We start from the raw sequence: 21,074 nt of genomic DNA on the forward strand, positions 1-21,074 counted from the left end.
TGATAGAATAAGCCCCTACGCTGAACTGTTAAACTGGGGAAGAAAACATGTCCACCTGGAAGCAATCTAAGTCATAAAAGTTTATGCATCTGTGGGAGAGACTGCCTGAATCAGAAAGCTATTCTTTGGATATAAGTTAGGAGCTTTTGAAAGTATATAAACTCTTTTAGGCCACTAGAGTACAGATTCAAAAATGATTTCTCCATAAATAATTATCTATTTTGGGGGTTGGTAAACTACAACCCCTGGGCATGTCACCTGTTTTCGTAATAATGTTTTATTGGAAAATAGCCATCTCATTCGTTTATGTGTTGTCTATGGGTGCTTTTGTGCTAACTGGCAGAGTTGAGTAGTTGTGACAGAGACCATATGGCCTGCAACACCTCAAAAATTTACTCTCCTGACCTTTATAGAGAAAGCTCACTGACTCCCTGACTTAGTGCACTATGTGCGCCTCTGGTTAAATGAAGAGTTAATGCACCTCAGGGAGCTCTCAGCATGTACTCCAAGAATGACCAACACACTGGGGCTCCTTAGCAGGTAAATGTCAAACGCTCCACCTGGAAATGGTGCTTTCCTTTGGGGCAAGGAAATAATTTGTATATATTTTCAACAAATATCTGTAAACATTAATACACACAAAAAATACAGAAAGCCAAATAAGAAAAGTATGCCTGTCAATGTTCTCTTAATATGTTCCTATTACTGGGGGGAAAGGGTATGAAAATGATTCTGTTGACTTCCTCTTCTTTAAATTTGTTAATAAATGTTTTTTGGTAAGTAGTGCTCGCTCCTGGCCTCCCATGTAATTAATAGCCTTGAAAGCAACCTGCCTACAATGCTAACATGGTTTGTTGAGGCCTTGTTTGGGAATATTTATTTAAACTACAGATACTAAAGATTATTCTTTTAGAAAAATGTTTCTAAATTTCTTTATATCTGTCACTCTAAGAAGGTGAAGAAGGTAAAAAATGCCCAGGAAAATGAAACTGCAAAATATACCTTAAAAACTAGAGGTATAAAACAGCTACCACTTCTGAATGGTAATGTAAAATAAAAACAGAAAACTCTTCCAAATTTGAAGAACAAATTTTCCCTGCCCTGAGTCAGCTAATGAAGACTTTTTCAAACAGGGAACCTCCTGAACTCAAGCAGATGCTCATGAATTGTTAAGAATTCACAGGTGCTTCATATTTTAATAGTTGAAACAGGGAAGATAAAACACTGAGAAGATATTTATCAAACACAAATTTATATCAAGATTAAATTTTTTTTCAACCAGCTTATAAGTGGACTTTCCCTTTCTTTTTAAAAAAATGAACAGTATGAAACTATATGTTCAAGATGTTTCCATAATACCTTACATTTATATAGCACTTTACAGTTTCAAAGTGCTTTCATATGCCATCTCATTTAATCCTCACAACACCCCTGCGAGGTAGGTACAGCAGGTATTACTACTCTCATTTCAAGATGAGGACATTGAGGCAGAGAGAGGTTAAGTGACTCACCCAAGATCACACAGCTGCAAAGTGGCAGAGCCAGGACCAGAAATCAAGTTTTCTGACTCCTTGTCCAGGACCCTTTCCACTTATAACTACTGCCCCCAATTCTGAACAATGTACTCTGTATCAAAATTGAAAGGTTATTAGGGTTAATTTCAGTGATATCTTAAAGTTAAATGAGAAATACAAGAACAGTAGGTCTGATGGTTTTACTTGACATAATAAAATTGGTGCAAAACCACTTTTGTCTAATTACTTTTAACCTTTTGGTCCAAATACATAAAATATGCAATATTTACAGCATTTTCCTTTTTGTAAATGCAATGCTTTAAAACACATTATAAAGCACCATAGTAAAAATAGTTTACAAGTAAAAGTACAGAAGTAGGAAAACCCTACCCATACCACAGCTCACTAAATGGAGTTATAATATGGAGTCACCAGTACCTGTTGACAGCTTTACAGATAACCTGGAGAAACAAATACTAAACTTACTTTTCTTTTATATTAATGTGTGGAAGCCTCAACTAAAATTTCAGTGTTCTCTGTAGTGTCTCCCCAATCTTAGATACTGGAGAGATAGGAATGAGAAACACTGCTTTGATCTTTTTACAGTATTAGTAATAGTTTGAATTGGTTTTTAATAGTAATGGCAATTATTTTTTTAAAGGAAATGAACATGGCCTACATAAATATGGGCAATTCCAACTACAGCAGAAACACTTCCTAGCAAACATGATCAAGGATTCCAATAATTTCATGAGACTTGACTCACAGAAATGAAGCGCACACTGCCCACCAGCAGCAACACTACTCAGTGCAGCTGCGTAACCAACCCTCCGGGTGAAGGCTGAGGAGTAAATGGATTGGTCTTCATTCGTGGTTAGTTGAAAAAAGCGCTTTATCAAAAAACAGAGTATCAGAATTTTTTCTAAAATTGTATTTAGCCTTTTGATTAGAACTGCTATGTGTTTACTTTAGGTGATACATAGGATTTTCCCAGGCAGGAGGTTAAAACTCCCACCAAAATTTAACTAGAAAAAAAAAAGGCTGAAACTTAAACTTCTTCGACCACTGACATACCAGCTAGCATCTACTTTCCTTGATCTTTTTTGTTTCCTAACTCGGCTCAATATGAACTGTGGATCTGAGAACTAAGGTGAAGACAGGGTCAAAGTTTTAGTTGAAAAATCAAATAGTCACACCTTGTACTCAGTTTGATTTAGGGTAAATCTTTTCATAGAAAAAGTTCTGTGCAAGGATGTAGAGGTCTCCATCTTTTTCTCGGACAGCATGGGCTCTGATGAATTGGAACTGCTCTAGTGCAAATTCATAGAACTCATTCTCCATTTTCCAAATGTCAGACTGCTGTAGTTTTGCAATGGTTTGTTTAGTGGGGAGTTTCTTCTCTGTGGTTTTCCTAAGATGAGATTTCTTTCCTACTTATAAAGGAAAAAAAGAAAAGGTAAATAATTCTGAGAACACACAAAAGATCAATGCCTCTTCATTTGAAGAGATGGTTTAAGTTAACAGGGAAGGACAGGAAACAACTGTTTTGTATTATCACCAGGGCAAAAACCAGTGCCCTAATCCTACTGAAAATGTGATTTATTGCTGTTAATGTAAATCTTTAACCAGTGAAAGACTTAATGAGCTATCAGATAGTAAAAGCAAGGATTGTCCGTCACTGAAGGCTGTCACAATATATGCTGTACTCTCAAGTGCTCTCACTAGTTCAATTTCGAAAAGAGAGTAAAATATCTATTTCAACCTTAATACTAATTTCTCATTACCTTTACTCCATCTATACTAATAATAGAGGAATATGCAAATTGTCCAGGACTCCATCATAGTAACAACTGAACAGCAGGCTGTGTGGGGCAATAAGATCGAAAGGGGGGGGCAGTTGGGGGTGACCAGGTTGGCAGGGGGGCAGTTGGGGGTAACCAGGCCAGCGGGGGGGGGGGGGGCAGTAAGGGGCGACCAGGCCAGCAGGCAGAGGTGGTTAGGGGTGATCAGGCTGTCAGGAGGGGCATTTAGGAGCCAGCAGTCCCAGATTGTGAGAGGGATGTCCGACTGCTGGTCTAGGCCCGATCCTGAGGCCTACTGAAATAGCCGACTGACAGTCGGATATTTCCTGAGGGGTCCCGGATTGGAGAGGGTGCAGGCTGGGCTGAGGGGAACCCCTCCCCCCCCATTTCACAAATTTCATGCACCAGGTCTCTAGTATAATTATATGTTAGAAACTAGGGCATATGTATATCTTAGAAAAAGACCTCCTCTGACAATATCTTATCAGAGAATGGCAAAATAACATTGAACAAAGAAACAAAACCATCCAAGGGAGACTAGACAGTCACTTTCAGGCGTGAACTACTGCCAAGGCTGCTGAAGCATCTCTTAAGAGGACTATAACAGTCACAGCAGATGATGGTCATCATTAAAGTGACCGAGCTCTACTGTCCTGCCTATACTCTAATGGCATTAGTAGGTCTGAGGGTGGAACAGTCATAATGTTTGGTACTGGAATTATAAAATATTACACATTTTTGAGATTGGTTCTGTAGTTTGCATCTTTCCACTATTCCTACAATGCCTTCTAATTATCACCTAATAGATGTTCATTCATTCAAAAAATATTTACTGAACACCATCTGTGTGCCAGGAATTGTTTTGTATTGAAAATGTTGAGGAGAAACAGACAATTTACTTTGAGTAACAGACAAGTTCCTTAAGAAACTTCAAATCACACAGATTTCTCATTTTTCAAACGAAGAGAGTTGAGGACAGCTTTAGAAAGAAACCCATCATTTATATACCTGTACGGTAGAGGTCTGTAGCACCCCTGAAGAACCTGGGCAAAGCTGCCTCCAGTAACATGATAAAATCTTCAAGCTCTTCAGTAACTCCCACCAGAAAGTATTCATTAATTAGGTTATACTTGGCTTGATCCATAGCCCACCTGCTTCCCACATTCCTAAAACCAAGAAAAGAAATTAAGAACCTGGTTGCTCAATCTGCTAAGTATATTTGATGTCTTTGCCACTGTATATTATGGAAAAAATATATAATCACATGTCCATCCAAAGCCTTAGCACTTTTATTAATATCCTTTAAGAGACACATGTTTTTAATTTTCTTTGCCTCTATCCCCAGTTTCTGCTCAACTATGCAGTGCAAACTCAGACTTTACAGTTAGTTTAATATTAACAAAATTTAGTTTGAGGGCAGTTAAAAAATGTATACATAACACATATTTCTCTTATCTGATTTATTGTGCACTTCATATTTTTAAATTAAAGTAACTGTTTGTTTTAAAAGCTACCTAGTAAGGTCTAAGCACTTTGAGTTTAGTGTTTATCTGAATTTAATTTGTGAGCGTAGGTTTTTCCATCATTTCTGAGGAACAGAAGTAAGATAAGAAATGGTCCTGCCAGGAACCCTTTTTTTTTTTTTTTTTTACACTAGAGGCCCGGTGCATGAAGTTTGTGCATGGGGGTGTGGGGAGTGTATGTCCCTCAGCCCAGCCTGCACCCTCTCCAATCTGGGATCCCTCTCACAATCCAGGACTGCTGGCTCCCAACTGCTCGCCTGCCTGCCTGATTGCCCCTAACCACTTCTGCCTGCCAGCCTGATCACCCCCTAACCACTCTCCTGCCAGCCTGATCAACGCCTAACTGCTCCACTGCCAACCCGATTGCTCCCCTAACTGCCCTTCCCTGCTGGCCTGGTCATCCCTAACTGTCCTCCCCTGCTGGCCTGATCATCCCTAACTGTCCTCTCCTGCAGGCCTGATCGCCCCCAACTGCCCTCCCCTGCTGACCCAGTCACCCCTAACTGCCCTCCCTTACCAGCATGGTTGCCCCCAACTGCCCTCCCCTGCTGACCCAGTCACCCCTAACTGCCCTCCCTTACCAGCATGGTTGCCCCCAACTGCCCTCCCCTGCTGGCCCGGTCACCCCTAACTTCCCTCTCTTGCCAGCCTGGTTTCCCCCAACTACCCTCCCCTGCAGGCCTGGTCGCCCCCAACTTCCCTCCTCTGCTAACCCAGTCACCCCTAACTGCCCTCCCTTACCAGCCTGGTTGCCCCCAACTGCCTTCCCCTGCAGGCCTGGTACCTCCCACTGCCCTTGCCTGCAGGCCTGGTCACCCCCAAATGCCCTCCCCTGCTGGCCCCGTCACCCCTAACTTCCCTCCCTTGCCAGGCTGGTCGCCCCTAACTGCCCTCCCCTGCTGGCCTGGTTTCCCCCAACTGCCCTCCCCTGCAGGCCTGGGTCCCCCCCCAACTGTCCTCACCTGCAGGCCTGGTCCCCCCAAATGCCCTCCTCTGCTGGCCCAGTCACCCTAACTGCCCACCCCTGCTGGCCTGATTGCCCACAACTGCCCTCCCCTGCTGACCATCTTGTGTGTTGGAGTGATGGTCAATTTGCATATAGGATTGTCAGCTAATGGCTCTTAATAGGTTTGGCTCTAAGTAAACTATACTTTTCAGCTGGTGACTTTACCTTTCCAACTTTGTCTTCTCAGCCATTAAAAAGTTGTGGTGAGGTGTAGGGGAGAATAAGTGAGTTAATTGAGCTTATTAAGTATGTTTTACAGATTCATAGAACTGGGAGGTCCTATGAATCTGTAAAACATACTTAAGAAGCTCAATTGAAATCTCCTCAATAATCCCCAAAAGAGCAATACTCTTTATTGTTTGAAGGTGTATTTTGACAAACTTTCTATAAAAGGCCAGAGAAGAAATATCTTGGGTTTTTCAGGCCATATGGTCTTGGTTCACAGTTACTTAATTCTGCTCTTGCAGCATGAAAACAGCCACAGACAGTAAGTAAACAAATGAATGTGGCTGTGTTCCAATAAAACTTTATAAAACCAGGTGATGATTCAAATTTGGTTTCAGATTGCAAGTTACCAATCCCGTGTTCTACAAAAATGATTAAAAACTAAGACATTCTTCCTATGCTTCCAATTCTTCTTAAGCTATTATTATACTTTCATATAACCTATTGTGTAGGACTTTTAATTTCACAGTAACCAAATAATATATTTCAAACAATGAAGAAAAGAACAGAAGGCGTTCCTTGAATCTCATTATGGTGTTTCAGTTTTTTCAACTTGTGTTCCTGTTTTTTCAAATTTTTCTATTAAAATTATTTATTAGATCAAATGAAGACATACCATTATGTTTAAAAAACTGAAAACTCAGCACATTCCAAAGAAATAAACTCTTTATAAAAGATAAAACATCTTTATTTCCCACCTCATGTTTACTAGCAGACTAAACCACAACCATAACTGTCTCTTCAAGTCAAAATCAGTTTAGCAGTGAAACCAGGTGAATAATTTACCCAGAGGGACAAAAGTCCTACTTGATCTAACATGAATGGCCAAAAAAATAAGCTTAGGGAAAAATGAGGTTTATGAAATGATCCCTGACCTCTAATTAAGAGCTCTGTTGGAATACAGCAAAACATGTAACACTAAAAACAAACAAAACATTTAAAAAGAAAACCAGCATCTGAGGGAAGAGTGAAAGGATATTTATACATGAAGAATCTTTTGAATGCACTTAAAGGTAATCACAAGATGAAGTACTACTTAATCACATGTTATTTTTAGTCTGGTCTTTCATTAATTCCTTATACCTAACCCTTGACTAACACATGCACATTTGTGAAATACCGATTATAGAGAAATGAGGAAGATTAAAATGTAAGCCAACTTGATCTCCCTACCAGCATTCCGAGCTGTGGCCGCAGAAGAATGGGATTTGAAGCCAGAGCTTCTCTGGAGCACAGTCTGAGCCGCCCTCCGCTACACATTCATCAAATGTCTGGAATGAAGACACAGCAGCACATATGAGCCATAAACCTAAGTCAATGAGGGTTCCCATTCACTGAGATACTGAATTAAAGGGATAGACAGGTTATGAATACATACCTGAGAGTGTTTCCACATAACTGAAGAAAGTTAAACATGGATTTTTCTCACACCTTTGTCTCTGCCAGTGTTTGCATGAGTTATTTTACTATATGAACAGAAAACCCCCAGATAAAAACTGTCCTTAAAAATAAGTACTGGTTTATATTATGTTTGTATATTTATACTTTCGAACCTCTTACTATTGAAAACAAGGCTAAAGACACTATCATTTCTTTATAGTCATTTTATTACAATCATCTATGAAATAATCATTTGAAAAGAACATAACGTAGGACTACACTTAAGTCTCTTCATTGTACAAAGCAGAAGTGACCTCAGATACTTATGACCCGCATGCCTTCCTCTGCAAGTGCACCTGACTGAAGTATTTAAAAGGAAAAGAGGCTCACAGCTTATGTATCTAAAATTACTCAATTCCACCTTTGTGAGTACTCACTGTCATAGGCATTTTAACAGTAGCCATTATCTATCTGAAATGCTGTAATATTGAGATGCCAGAGAACAAACTCAGGAGCTGTGGATGCTGCAATGAGACATCTACAAACACCACCTATTATTACTGAGAGGAAGCAGACGGAGTAGAATAAGTCCTAGCTGGAGTCCAGGCTGCTAAGTTTCCAGATCCAGGTTTCTTTGTTTTAGAAGCTTAGTATCTGCTCTAACTCATTCACCTGCCAAATGTTTTATTATCTATATATAGAGAGAGCCAGGGGCCATCACATCTGAAACAACCAAACCGACGACCAGACGACTGAACACCAGGCTGCATGGGGCAACCAGGCCCGGAGCAGGGGTAGTGAGGGGTGACCAAATGACTGAGCAGCAGGCTGTGTGGGGCAACCAGGCCTGCAGGGGGGGCAGTGAGGGATGACCAAATGACTGAGCAGCAGGCTGTGTGGGGCAACCAGGCCCGCAGGGGGGGCAGTGAGGGGTGACCAAATGACTGAGCAGCAGGCTGTGTGGGGCAACCAGGCCAGCAGGGGGGGCAGTGAGGGGTTACCAAATGACTGAGCAGCAGGCTGTGTGGGGCAACCAGGCCGGCAGGGGGGGCAGTGAGGGGTGACCAAATGACTGAGCAGCAGGCTGTGTGGGGCAACCAGGCCAGCAGGGGGGGCAGTGAGGGGTGACCAAATGACTGAGCAGCAGGCTGTGTGGGGCAACCAGGCCAGCAGGGGGGGGGGGGGCAGTGAAGGGTGGCCAGGCCAGCAGAAGGGGGCTGTGAGGGGCGACCAAGCCGGTGGGGGTGGGGAGGCAGTTGGGGGCAGCCAGGCCAGCAGGGGGGGCAGTTAGGGTCAACCAGGCTGGCAGAGGGGGGCAGTGAGAGGTGACCAGACTGGCAGCGGGGGCAGTTGGGGGCAACCAGGCAAGCGGTTGGGGGGGGGTAGTTGGGGGTGACTAGGTTGGCAGGGGGGCCAGTGAGGGGCGACCAGGCCGGCAAGGGGGCAGTTGGGGGTGTCCAAGCTGACAGGTAGGGCAGTAAGGGGCGACCAGGCTGGCAGGGGGGGAAGTAATTAGGGGCAACCAGGCCAGCAGAGGAGGACTGTTGGGGGCGACCAGGCTGGGAGGGGCGGCAGTAAGGGGTGACCATGCTGGTGGGGGGGCAGTTAGGGGTGACCAGGCTGGTGGGGGGGTAGTTGGGGGCGACCAGGCTAGCAGGGGGGCAGTTAGGGGTGATCAGGCTGGCAATGGGGCCAGTTAGGGGCAATCAGGCAGGCAGGCAGGCGAGCAGTTAGGAGTCAGAGGTCCTGGATTGCGAAAGGGATGTCCCGGATTGGAGAGGCTGTAGGCTGGGCTGAGGGGACCCCCCCCCCCAAGCATGAATTTTGTGCACCGGGCCTCTAGTCCTATATAATAAAAGGCTAATATGCAAATTGACTGGACAGCGGAACGACCGGTTGCTATGATGCGCACTGACCACCAGGGGGCAGACACTCAATGCAGGAGCTGCCCCCTGGTGATCAGTGCGCTCCCATAGAAGGAGCACCGCTCAGCCAGAAGCCGGGCTCACGCCTGGCAAGCGTAGCAGTGGTGGCAGTCGGACAGCACTAAGAATGTCCAACTGCCCCAGAGAGCAGGCCTAAGCCGTCAGTTGGACATCCCTTGAGGGATCCCGGACTGTGAGAGGGCACAGGCCTGACTGAGGGACCCCGCGAGTGCATGAATGTTGTGCACTGGGCCTCTAGTACAATATAAAAGCAGAAAAATATGCCCTTTGGGTTTGGCTCAATAGATAGAGGGTTGACCTGCGTACTGAAGGTCCCGGGTTCGATTCCGGTCAGGGACACAAGCCTGGGGTTGGGGGCTCCATTCCCAGTAGGGGGAGTGCAGGAGGCAGCCAATCAATGATTCTCATCATTGATGTTTCTATCTCTCTCTCTTCCTCTCCCTTCCTCTCTGAAATCAATAAAAATATATTAAGAAAATAAAAAATAAAAAAACTAGAAAAAATAAATATAAAAATATTCTTGAGGCCATTTAGATTATTAGTTTAGATATTTAACTCCTATAATTGAAGGTTAAAATAAACAAAATTTGATACTTGATGGTAATGGCAATTATATGTACACTGCACCCTCTTCTGCAAATGCTTTTGCTTCTTACTTTATATAGAAAACTGAAACTAAGCGCAAGCTCTCTCAATTTCCTGCTTAGATAAAAGTTTATCTGCATCTGTAGCCCCCTACTGCCCGCAGCGTTAAAGAGACATTTGCTTCTCCTATCTTTGAACACCATTCTCACCCCCTTCTGAGACCCTTGCTCCATCAATTTCTCTCCAGTTCTTTGTATAATCACCCCTTGCTGACTTCAGATATATTAATATGCCAAGTGTCTGTCATCTTAAAGAAACATTTCCTGATATTTTTGTTTCTTTCAAAGCCAAACTTCTATTTCAAAAGTAGTCCTTCCTCGGGTCAGTCTTAACTAACCTCTCAGTGGCTTCTCAATATTTTGGATTCCACCTGAACTCCTTTCTCTGACATCCCTGATGGACTTGCCATTGACAAATCAAAGGGACAGATTTGAAGCCTCATTCCACTAAGCCCTTTGCAATTGAAATTATTTTCCTACTCATTTCAAGGACATGCCAGGTTTGTCTTCTGATTCTCTCACATCAGTCTCCTTGGTATGCTGCTCTTTACCTGCCTACTCTGTAAATGTTAGCATTCCCTGAGTTACGTATCTGCACCCTCTCTTTTTCATCTGGTCCTCTTTTCATACTCTATATGTCTCCAAGTGCAATTTCATTCAATTCCTTGTTTCAACTCTCACCTAATGTTGATGACTCTCTAATCTATGATTTAGTTCAGACTTATATTTTGAGGTTCAAATACAATTTCTAGTGGATACCTCCACTTACTCATACATGACTAAAAATAATGTCCAATTTTATCTCTTTCTTCAACTCCATTACAACTGAATCTTCCTTCTGTTTTCTCTTGAAACCACCTATGGTCCAACCAGAAAAACCTGGGAAGAAGACAGGCCAAGGCTAACTCTGGATTATCCACCTTTAAGATAGAGAAAACTGATCTACAACTTGGTTGACAACTGAATTGTTCCAGATAGGGGACATTAGAGAAGAGAACCAAGGTTTCACTGTATATGCCATGCAGTCTTATTAACACCACAGATGTGAATTTATTAATGAAAACTCTTGCAAAGTTAAAAATATTAAGGAATTATTTGCAATAAAACAATATTGGGTCCTGGAATGTTACCAACAGTTGTGTCATGAGGAATAAGCCAAATTAATAAAAATTTGTATGTCTCAATATGTTATAAGACTGAAAAGGCCCATCTGTCAATCATAAAACAAAGGAATTTTCCACTTTCATAAAGCATTTGTAGATGGCCCTGTCTTCATGAGAGTTAAGGTAATGCAATAGTATTTTGCTAATGTCACTCCTATTACATCTAAATAAGTAGCTGTATTTATATGTATTTTATAATGACATTTAAAAAACAAGCAAGCCTTGTCACCATCAGGGTGAAGAATGGTTAAAAAAGCATATCTACCTAAAATGTTCAAATATAAAAGAGAAGTTATGTTAAAAAAATATCTGCATCTGAGTACTGAATATGTAACTTTGGAATATCTCTCACACACACAAAAAAAGGTTGAGTAGCATGTTGCATTTCCTCCCTCCATTTTAAAGGACATAGAGGGGTTAAAACTGTGAGGTCTGGAGTTAGAGCAACTGGGTTTAAATTCCAGCTAACACTGAGCGAGGTTAACCCTTTGTGCCTCAGTTTCCTTATCCATAAAATGGAGACAATAACAGCAACTATCCCCATAGAATTGTTGTACATGCTACTTCACACACACACACACACACACACACACACACACACACACACTTTAAAATACTGCTTGATACACAAAAAACACTCAATAAATGTGAGCTATTATTATTGTTGTATCATTACTAAGTGTTATTATTATCTAATTCTCCAAACCACAAAACCATGGTATCCAGGGCTGACAATGACAAATGGTGGATGTAGGAACCAAGGTGACTGTGAATCTTTGCCTTACCAACATTAAAACTGCTTTGGTGGAAGGAAGGAGATGGATATATTTACTGAGTAAAAACTAATGTAAGTGATAGGGTTTTAAAAAAAGTAATGTGTTGAAATGATTTAGAAATAACTATTAATACATTCTAAAGTACTGGGTCAAGAGTTATATTAATAGAGTTTATAAAATTTTATACTTACAACAACATAAGTATATCTTTTTAGGAGATTAAGTAATGCTAAGACATCGGTAGACACTAAAAATAATGTTTTGGTCAGCTATCTGTGTTTTGATTAATATCTTCTACCTAAAGTTTTGAGACTAAGAAAAGAAACAGCAATTTATAGAAACATAAAAAAGTAAAATAAAACAAAAAATGTTGCCGCCTCATGTGACACTAACTTGGAAAAAAATTGTTGGATGTTAATTGTTCTATTATATTAAACTACAGGCCCCATGCATGAAAATTCATGCAAGAGTAGGTCTTCCTTCCCCTGGCTGCCAGCACCGGCTTCCCTCTGGCACCTGGGCATCTTGCTTTGCTCTGGCCTGGCCGGCAGGCACCCAGCACCTGGACAGCTTTGCTCCTGCCCCGCCAGCAGGCACTCGGGACCCAGGCAGCTTCCCTCTGGCCTCAGCTTTGTCCAGAATGACATCTGGAAGGATGTCCAGTCTAATTAGCATATTACCCTTTTATTATTATAGATATCTAGCATCACTATCATGTAACACTTTAGGACAAAAAGATGCAGAATTCACTCATTCAACTGTCTGTTAAGTACACACAGATGAACTAGACACTATACCAGTGATGGCGAACCTTTTGAGCTCGGCGTGTCAGCATTTTGAAAAACCCTAACTTAACTCTGGTGCCGTGTCACATCTAGAAATTTTTTGATATTTGCAACCATAGTAAAACAAAGACTTACATTTTTGATATTTATTTTATATATTTAAACGAGAGGCCTGTTGCACGAAAAGATTCGTGCAATAGGCCTTCCCTTCCCCTGGCTGCCGGCACCAGTTTTCCTCCAGCACCCGGGACCCAGGCCTCCAGCACCCAGGCCTCCAGCACCCGGGACCTGGAACAGCTGCCTTCAGTCTTCGCTGTTCCGGCCAGAGCTGCCTTCAAGCCTTTGCTGCTCTGGCCAGAGCCGCCTTCAAGCCTTTGCTCCGCCGCTTCGTGCCCACATATGCAAATTGACCACCATCTTTGTTGGCGGTTAATTTGCATATCTCGCTGATTAGCCAATGGGAGGCGTAGCAAAGGTATGGTCAATTACCATGTTTGTCTATTATTAGATAGGATGCCATTTAACAAAGAAAAATCAACCAAAAAAATGAGTTTGTGTGTCACCTCTGACACGCGTGTCATAGGTTCGCCATCACTGCACTATATTAAATACCAGGGGGAACAAAGATAAGTTAAATAGAGCCTCTGCTTTGGGAAGTTCACAACCTTTTGGAGAGGGCATATATGTAAACAAATAATTCAAATATCACAAAACAAATGCTTAAAAGAGATATCTGAATGGAATTCTCCGGGAGCCTTGAAAGGGACATGACTAACTGCCTGAGACACCAAAAAAGACTTCATGGAAGAGGTAACCTTTGAGCTGGACCTTAAAGGTGGACAAAGAATTTTCCATATTGAAGAAAAGACATCATCAATATAGGGAACAACACATGTAGGAAAATAAGAAGTGATAAGTCTGGAGGACAGTGATATTTCATGTGGCTGAAGTGCTGGATGCCTGAAAGAAAATGAAGCAGGTCTCAGGTTATATCAGACTGCGTCTCCTATGCCTTGGCCAATACTGTGAGCAATGAGATTCTGGTAAAGGTGATCCACCAGAAAAGTTGACAAATCAGTCTGTTTTGTTTTAGAAAAACAAGCCTGGTTTTCCCCTGGGGAATACACATAAATACAACATAACCCAATATTGAACCTGCTAAGAACGCTGTTAAGCCATAATTCTCTCCTTGTTAAAAAAAAAAAAAAAAAAAAGGCTGCTTTAGCAAAATAGTGTCCCTAAACTGATGATCATAAAGACTAAGAGAACCAAAGTACATACACAAATACATCATATTAATGAATAACTATAATGGTCTCATAGAATATTGTTAATACAATAACTATAATAAAACAAATATTCAGCCTTTGAACATAAGTAAAATATTTCTGTAATGACAAAAACATTATATGTACTCCAAAGTATCAACTATAAAGTAGTTTTACTTTTGCTTCTTTATACTTTTGGGCTCCTTTCAAATTTTCTACAATAAGCAAATAGAAAAATTGTCAGATGTTGCCTGTTCTATTATATCAAGTATCTAGCATCAATAAACTTTAAAAGCACACTGTTCATTGCATTTTGTAAACAATTATCTGTACAGAAGTCTTAAAACTAAAATATTACCTTTTTGTCTCCTTGTTTTCGTCTTCTTAACCCTGGTCTATAATCATCTCCAAATCTCAGAAAGTAATAGTAAGAAACTAGCCTCTCAATAGGATCCCTTATGACATTAATGTAAATTGGCTTCTTTTTCACACCAAATCTGAAATAGAACAAAATTTAAAAGGTGAAATCAACATTATTATTGTATTTAGGCATGTGCTGAAATTACATGTTTAAAGTATTGATTTCATATGAAAAGAAGAACATGAATTAATATAAATAAGATAATGATTATTTGTTACAATTAAGTAAATAAGAAATAAGAATTTAAAAATCATGGCTGAAAATAAAGGAAAGAAGAAAAAATTAAATAAAAATAATTTAAAATTTTACAGACAAAATTACATAAACATTTTAATTTTATTGCAGCAATGATTTCTCATTTCTGGCCCACCATACTAGATAAATGTTATGAATGGATATAGCAATAAGTCCACACAAGTGCAACCATTTGAGTCTGCTTTCTACTACTACTGATTTTAAAGATAAAATAGAAGTGAAAGACATTATGTTTTTAGCATTATTTCCTTATGCAATAAGTTGAAGGAACACAAGGCTTTTATGTTAGCAACCTTTGCAGAACCTAGAATTATCCAGCTGGCTCCCTACTGTAATAACCTCATGTGTCCCAGTCTTGAAACCTTAGTGTTATCTTGACTCTACCTTTCTTCCTCAATGATTCCCTTTCTCTTCACTGCTGCCCTCTCCCTAGGTCTCTTGCTTAGATTACTGCAATAACCTAGTTGGTTTTCTTACATCCAGTCTCTCTCCCTTTCAATCTACCAACCATACCAATTCTCAGCTAATATTCCTAAAACACCATTTGTTAGATCACTCTTCTTAGAAACCTGAAACAACTCTATGGTTTATATTGACATCATACACAAACTCCTTTGCCTGGCTGTTAATAGTATCTGTTTGACTTTTGTCTTAGGTAGCACCTTATTGCTCTAACTTTATTTTCAAACTAGAGGCTGGATGCACAAATTTGTGCACCAGTGGGGTCCCTTGGCCTGATCTGCAGAATCGGGCCAAAACAGGCTCTCCGACATCCCCCAAGGAGTCCTGGATTGCAAGAGGGCACAGGACAGGCTGAGGGACCCCACTGGTGCATGACTGGGGCTGAGGAGGGAACGCGGGAGGTTGGCCAGCCGGGGAGGGATTGCAGGAGGGCTCCAGGGCATGTCCAGCCCAACTCACTCAGTCCCAATTGGTCGGACCCCAGCAGCAAGCTAACCTACCTGTCAGAGCGTCTGCCCCCGGTGGTCAGTGCACATCACAGCGACTGGTAGACCGGTCAACTGTCTGCCCCCTGGTGGTCAGTGCATGTCATAGCGAGCGGTTGAGCAGTCTTAGCATCTCATTAGCATATTACACTTTGATTGAACGGACAACCAGACGACCAGACACTTAGCATATTAGACTTTTATTATATAGGATAAGACCATCAATCTGTTAAGAGTTAGGCCTGCCTCTTCTACCCCCTCTGTTACTATTTCTTATTATACCGATTCCTATTTCTTCTTATGTGCCTCTGCTCATTGTCTTTCTTAACTAGAATGCCATTCTTATTTTCCTATTACATTAATTCACTCAAAAATGCTTTTTTAATGTATCTTATGTATGCCATGCACTATTCTAATACTAGGGATATAGCAATAAAAAAAAAAAAAATTCCTTGTCCTCTGATGCTAACATTCTACCTGGAAGAGACAGAATATAAACAAATAAGCAAATATGTCAGACAGCAAAAAGTGCAAGGAAAAAAATAATGCAGTGAAAGGAAATAGGGACTGCCAGGAGAGGTGGGGATAAGACAATTCAAAATTTTTTTCCAAGAAATGAGACTTTCAAGTATGAAGGCCCTGAAGCAGCTAAGCGCCAGGCATTTTTGAGGATTAGTAAGATCAATCTGGGTGCAGCAGAATCAGAAGGGGATATTAACTGAGCATGAGATGTGGATGGGGCAGGGAAGAGGAGATCATGTTGGTCTTGTAGGCCATTATATGAATCAGGATGGAGACCTGACTGAGTTAGCAGAGAAGTGTCACGATATGGGACCTAATGTACAGCATAACACCTATAGTTAATTAGAGGCCTGGTGCATGAATTCGTGCATGGGTAGGGTCCTTCAGATGGCCTGTGGGCCCTGCGTCTGGCACCCGCCTTGGGGGGAGGGTGTGGGGGGGCAGGACACAATTGGCCCTCCAGGCAGGCAGTGGGACGCCCTTGCCAGCCCGGGATCTGGATCCATCCCACTGACATTCACACGGGTTATGGGGAACCACCTAGCAGCTGCTTTTATATCGTTTCTTCCTTGAGGAGCGGCTAGGGAGGGGAAGCGGTTGTGGTGCCTGAGGCTGACTTCCAGGAGGCTGGCGGTGCTGTCGGGATCATGCCGGTGGCACCGGTCCATCGGTGACTGGCCCATTCTCTGGAGATTGGACCTGCAGGTCTACTGAAGGAGTGAGTGGCTGCCACTGGGCTGGTGGGCCTCCGGAATGGGTTGGTCAGCTAAGCGGCACTCCCGCTATGGGAACACACTGACCAACAGGGGGCAGCTCCTGCATTGAGTGTCTGTTCCCTGGTGGTCAGTGCACGTCATGGCGACTGGTCAACTGGTCAACTGGTCAACCAGTCGTTCAGTCATTCAGTTGCTTAGGCTTTTATATATAGATAATATTGTACAATATACTGTAACTGAGACCCAGGTTCAGCTACCTGCCAAAACAAAAGCCAAACTTTGGAAGGAAAGTGGTTTATTCAAGTGCAGGCAAGTTGAGAAGATAGGGGACTCTTGTCCTAAAGCCCATCTTAACATCTCAGTACAAGCAGAGGTTTTTATTATAAGGAGGGAGAGGGAAAGCAGAACAAAGAGATTAAGGGGAGGAGGTTGAAAAGTTCTCTACATGCAGACCAACACAGTCCATTCTGATAAGGATCTCAAAACCAGTCAAGCAATGGTCTGGTGTGTGTCATCCTGGTTTTTGTCACCTGGTTTTACAGTTGAAGGTCAGCAAATTTCCCAGAACTGGGATGACTGAGGCCAGAGTCTGTATCTTTTAAAGTTAGTTCCTAGAATTCCTATACAAACATGTTGTTTATCTATAAGCTACATATTAATCAGTCAACACTTACAGAAACAATGTCAAAAGAATGGTGGGATGGGTTACAATTCCCCACTGTTACAATACTTGAAAGTTGCTATAAGAGTCAATGTTAAATGTTCTAACAACAACAATAACAACAAAACGGTAACTATGTGAGGTGAAGGATGTGTTAACTAACCTTATTGTGGCCAACATTTCAAAATATATACTACTAATTTCTGAAGAATTTAGTATAAACCATCTATAAAATGCCAGCTGTGTGTAAGACACTGTTTGTAATAGACAGAAGTAAGGTAAAAATGTGACATTGGTTAGTATAGTCATATGCATTTTAGTGCCTTTGGGAAAAGATTTTAGTAAGAAGAGAAGTTTAAGTTATAAGCTATTATCTAAATTGATGGTTTCTGTGAACAGATGAGTGAGTACATCAAGAGTGGTTAAAAGGAGCCTGGCTGGCGTGGCTTGGTAGTTGAGCATCAACCCACGAACCAGAAGGTCACGGTTTGATTCTTGATCAAGGCACATGTCCGGGATGCGGGCTAGATCCTTAGTGTGGGTGGTGCAGGAGGCAGCCAATCAGTGATTCTCTCTCATCATTGATGTTTCTCCCTCTGTCCCTCTCTCCTTCCTGCCCTCCCATGCTCTCTCTCTCTCTGAAATCAATAAGAATATGTTAAAAAAAAAAAAAAGAACTAGAAAATGTGCTTTAAAAAAATCAGGACTAGGATTAGGCCCTGGCTGGAGTGGCTCAGTTGGCTGGAGCATTGTCTCATGCGCCCAAGGGTCTCGGGTTCATTTACCAGTCAGGGCACGTACCCAGGTTGCGGGCTCGATCCCCAGTCCGGGTGCATACAGGAGGCAACTGATCAATGTTTTTCTCTCACATTAATATTTCTCTCTCTTTCTCCCTCTCCCTTCTTCTCTCTCTAAAATAAATAAAACGTGTCTTGGCATGAAGATTTTTTAAAAAAAGAATAATCCCTGCCTGAGTAGCTCAATTGGTTAGATCATCATCCCCAGTACCCAAGGTTGTGGGTTTGATCCTCAGTCAAGGCACATACAAGGAACAACCAATGAATGCAAAAATAAGTGGAACAATAAATCGATGTTCCTCTCACTCTAAAAATCAATAAATTAAAAACAATTTTTTTAAAAAAAGACTAGCATTAGGAGAGAAAGACGTAGTTAGAAAAGGAATACACATATGTAACAAGAAGATATTTTTGTTATTATTCTAAAGTTCTGAATAAAGCCAGACAAATATAAATAAAACCTGGCTTGAGCAGAAACAGGCCTGTAAATAAAATGTGTGCTTCCTAGTAATCAGTCTAAATGAGAAAGCACTTTTCATTTTTTATTTCTCTATCTTATTTCCTCAGTTTCCTGGGTTTACACTCTTTTTAGCATCTCAGCTAAGGCAATTAAAAAGTTATGTGATTAACTATTTCTTTCACCAAATTGGACCATTTATTCCTGAAGGCAATTATTTTAATGGCATCCACAAAGTACTATGCCAGCCAAAAATTTATTTTGAAGAATAAAGTATTTTAAAAATTGGTATGATGACATTTCTTTCTTCTTCTTTACTCATTCATGGTGAGTATGAGTATCAAACTAAAAATTACTTTAAAAGATACTAGTTATATCTACAATAGTTCCTGACTACATATATCAAAATATATTTTCTCTAGTTATTTTTAGGTATTTGTTTAAAATCTTATAAAAGTCTATTAAAAATTCTCACAATACTTTTCATTTCCAATAACATGAAACCCATTATGAAAATATTCAAACCCTAAATGTTCATGTTTGTATTTATAAATGAGATTAATTTTTTCAAGAAGCTTTATACTTTTTCAACTGCAAGAACTCCAACATATACCAGAGCTTCGTTCTAAGTACAAGACTTTTGCCAAAAGCAAAAGTACGCAGTACATTATTTTAATAATGAAAATCTCAACTATTAGAAACCAAACTCTGTGTGGAAAAAATAAATCATTTAGGTGAAAGGGTAACAAACATTCAATTCAAGGATAATGCAGCCCTGAGGGGAAATATGCATATGAATAAAGTTTATGAAATTGGTTCAATGCCTCTACAAAGAAAACATAATTAGTTTATTTTAAAGCTGCCTATAAAATGTTTTCAATATTGCAATATGAATTATTTATAGAAAAATGCACGTCTATGAGGGAAGAAGGAAGGAGGAGGTAAAGAAAGATATGGGGGGATAAATGGTGATAGATGGAGACCTGACTTGGGTTTGTGAAATCACAATACAGTGTACAGATGATGTGTTGTAGAATTGTGCACCTTTATAATTTTGTTAATCAGTGTCACCCCAATAAATTCGATTAAAAATAAAAATGTATATCTAAACTTTAAAGCTATCATTTTATTGAAGATCTTGAATACAGTGAGAACAACTAGAAATAAGAATACATTGTTTAAAAAAAAGAATATATTGTTTTGTGTACGTAATAGTTGGAAGATTCCTATTTATTTACATGCTTTTCAAAAAAGTTAAGATTTAATATCAATCGGAATCAGTAATATTTCATTCAACTTTTTCTTTTAAAATTTAAGAAATTAAATTGACAGTTGGATATCAATTTAATTTTCAAATTTTATATAGAATGCTCTTTCAAGTTGACAAATGTATTACTTTGAAATCATAACTGCTAATGGAAAGACTGAGTGAACAGTTCTAAGCTTAAATAATTTTTTAAATATATTTTTAATGTGTTTAACGTTGGTGCAGGGTCTCATAAGGGAAAAGATTTGGATTCAGGGTGTTACTATAATGGTATATACTAAAAAGCATTCAAATGGACTCACAAGCTGCCTGTGTTTAGAATAATCCTTTCAACCAGTTTTCTGATTAGTACTTAACGTAGCACAGATTCCACTGGGAGCCACACAGAGCTTGGATGCTGTAAATAGGCCTGCAGTTTCATAAAATTTTCTTGAGAGAATTATAATAGAAATACCTGATCCCATTCTTCTAAAAAATTATGGAAAATGAGTGTTATTTATCTCCAATTTCAGGCAATTAACTATAAAGAAAAATAAAGGAAAATCACTATATTTTAAAAAGTCTCCTTTGAACACATCAAAATTTTAAAGCTAAAATAAGGCAGCCCCGCCCTGACTGGTTTGGCTCAGTGGATAGAGCGTTGGCCAGCGGACTGAAGGGTCCCAGGTTCGATTCCAGTCAAGGGCATGTACCTTGGTTGCAGGCTCATCCCCAGTGGGGGGTGTGCAGGAGGCAGCTGATCAATGTTTTTCTCTCATCAATGTTTCTAACTCTCTATCCCTCTCCCTTCTTCTCTATGAAAAATCAATAAAATATATTTAAATTAATTAAATAAATAAATAAATAAATAAATAAATAAAACAGGGCAGCCCCAGGGAACGTGCACACTCCCTGGTCCTGGCTGAGCAGCAGAAGCACAGGGCACCATTAACTAAGGATTGACTTCTCTGCTTTCTCGTTCTCAGCCAATGGTAAGCCATATTCTGATTGGCCTCTAGG

The 21,074-nt window shown here is 40.6% G+C and overlaps 1 protein-coding gene across 2 annotated transcripts in view; it reads right to left on the bottom strand.

Annotated features, from left to right (window-relative positions):
• Positions 1-781: 781 nt before the first annotated feature.
• The window catches only part of HS2ST1 (heparan sulfate 2-O-sulfotransferase 1), a 154,013-nt gene continuing 133,720 nt past the window's right edge, over positions 782-21,074 (bottom strand). The window contains exons 4-7 of one of the 2 annotated variants that reach the window (XM_081088260.1): positions 14,391-14,529; positions 7,244-7,341; positions 4,325-4,482; positions 782-2,944 (exon numbers count right to left, since the gene is read on the bottom strand). In XM_081088260.1, coding sequence (XP_080944386.1) covers positions 2,718-2,944; positions 4,325-4,482; positions 7,244-7,341; positions 14,391-14,529 — 622 coding nt within the window. In that variant the 3' untranslated portion in view covers positions 782-2,717. Of the gene's footprint in view, positions 2,948-4,324; positions 4,483-7,243; positions 7,342-14,390; positions 14,530-21,074 lie in introns of both variants that reach the window. The other variant, XM_081088259.1, reaches the window with a different exon arrangement.

The sequence above is a fragment of the Myotis nattereri genome, assembly GCF_964212035.1.
Source record: "Myotis nattereri genome assembly, chromosome: 3".
NCBI lineage: Eukaryota > Metazoa > Chordata > Mammalia > Chiroptera > Vespertilionidae > Myotis > Myotis nattereri.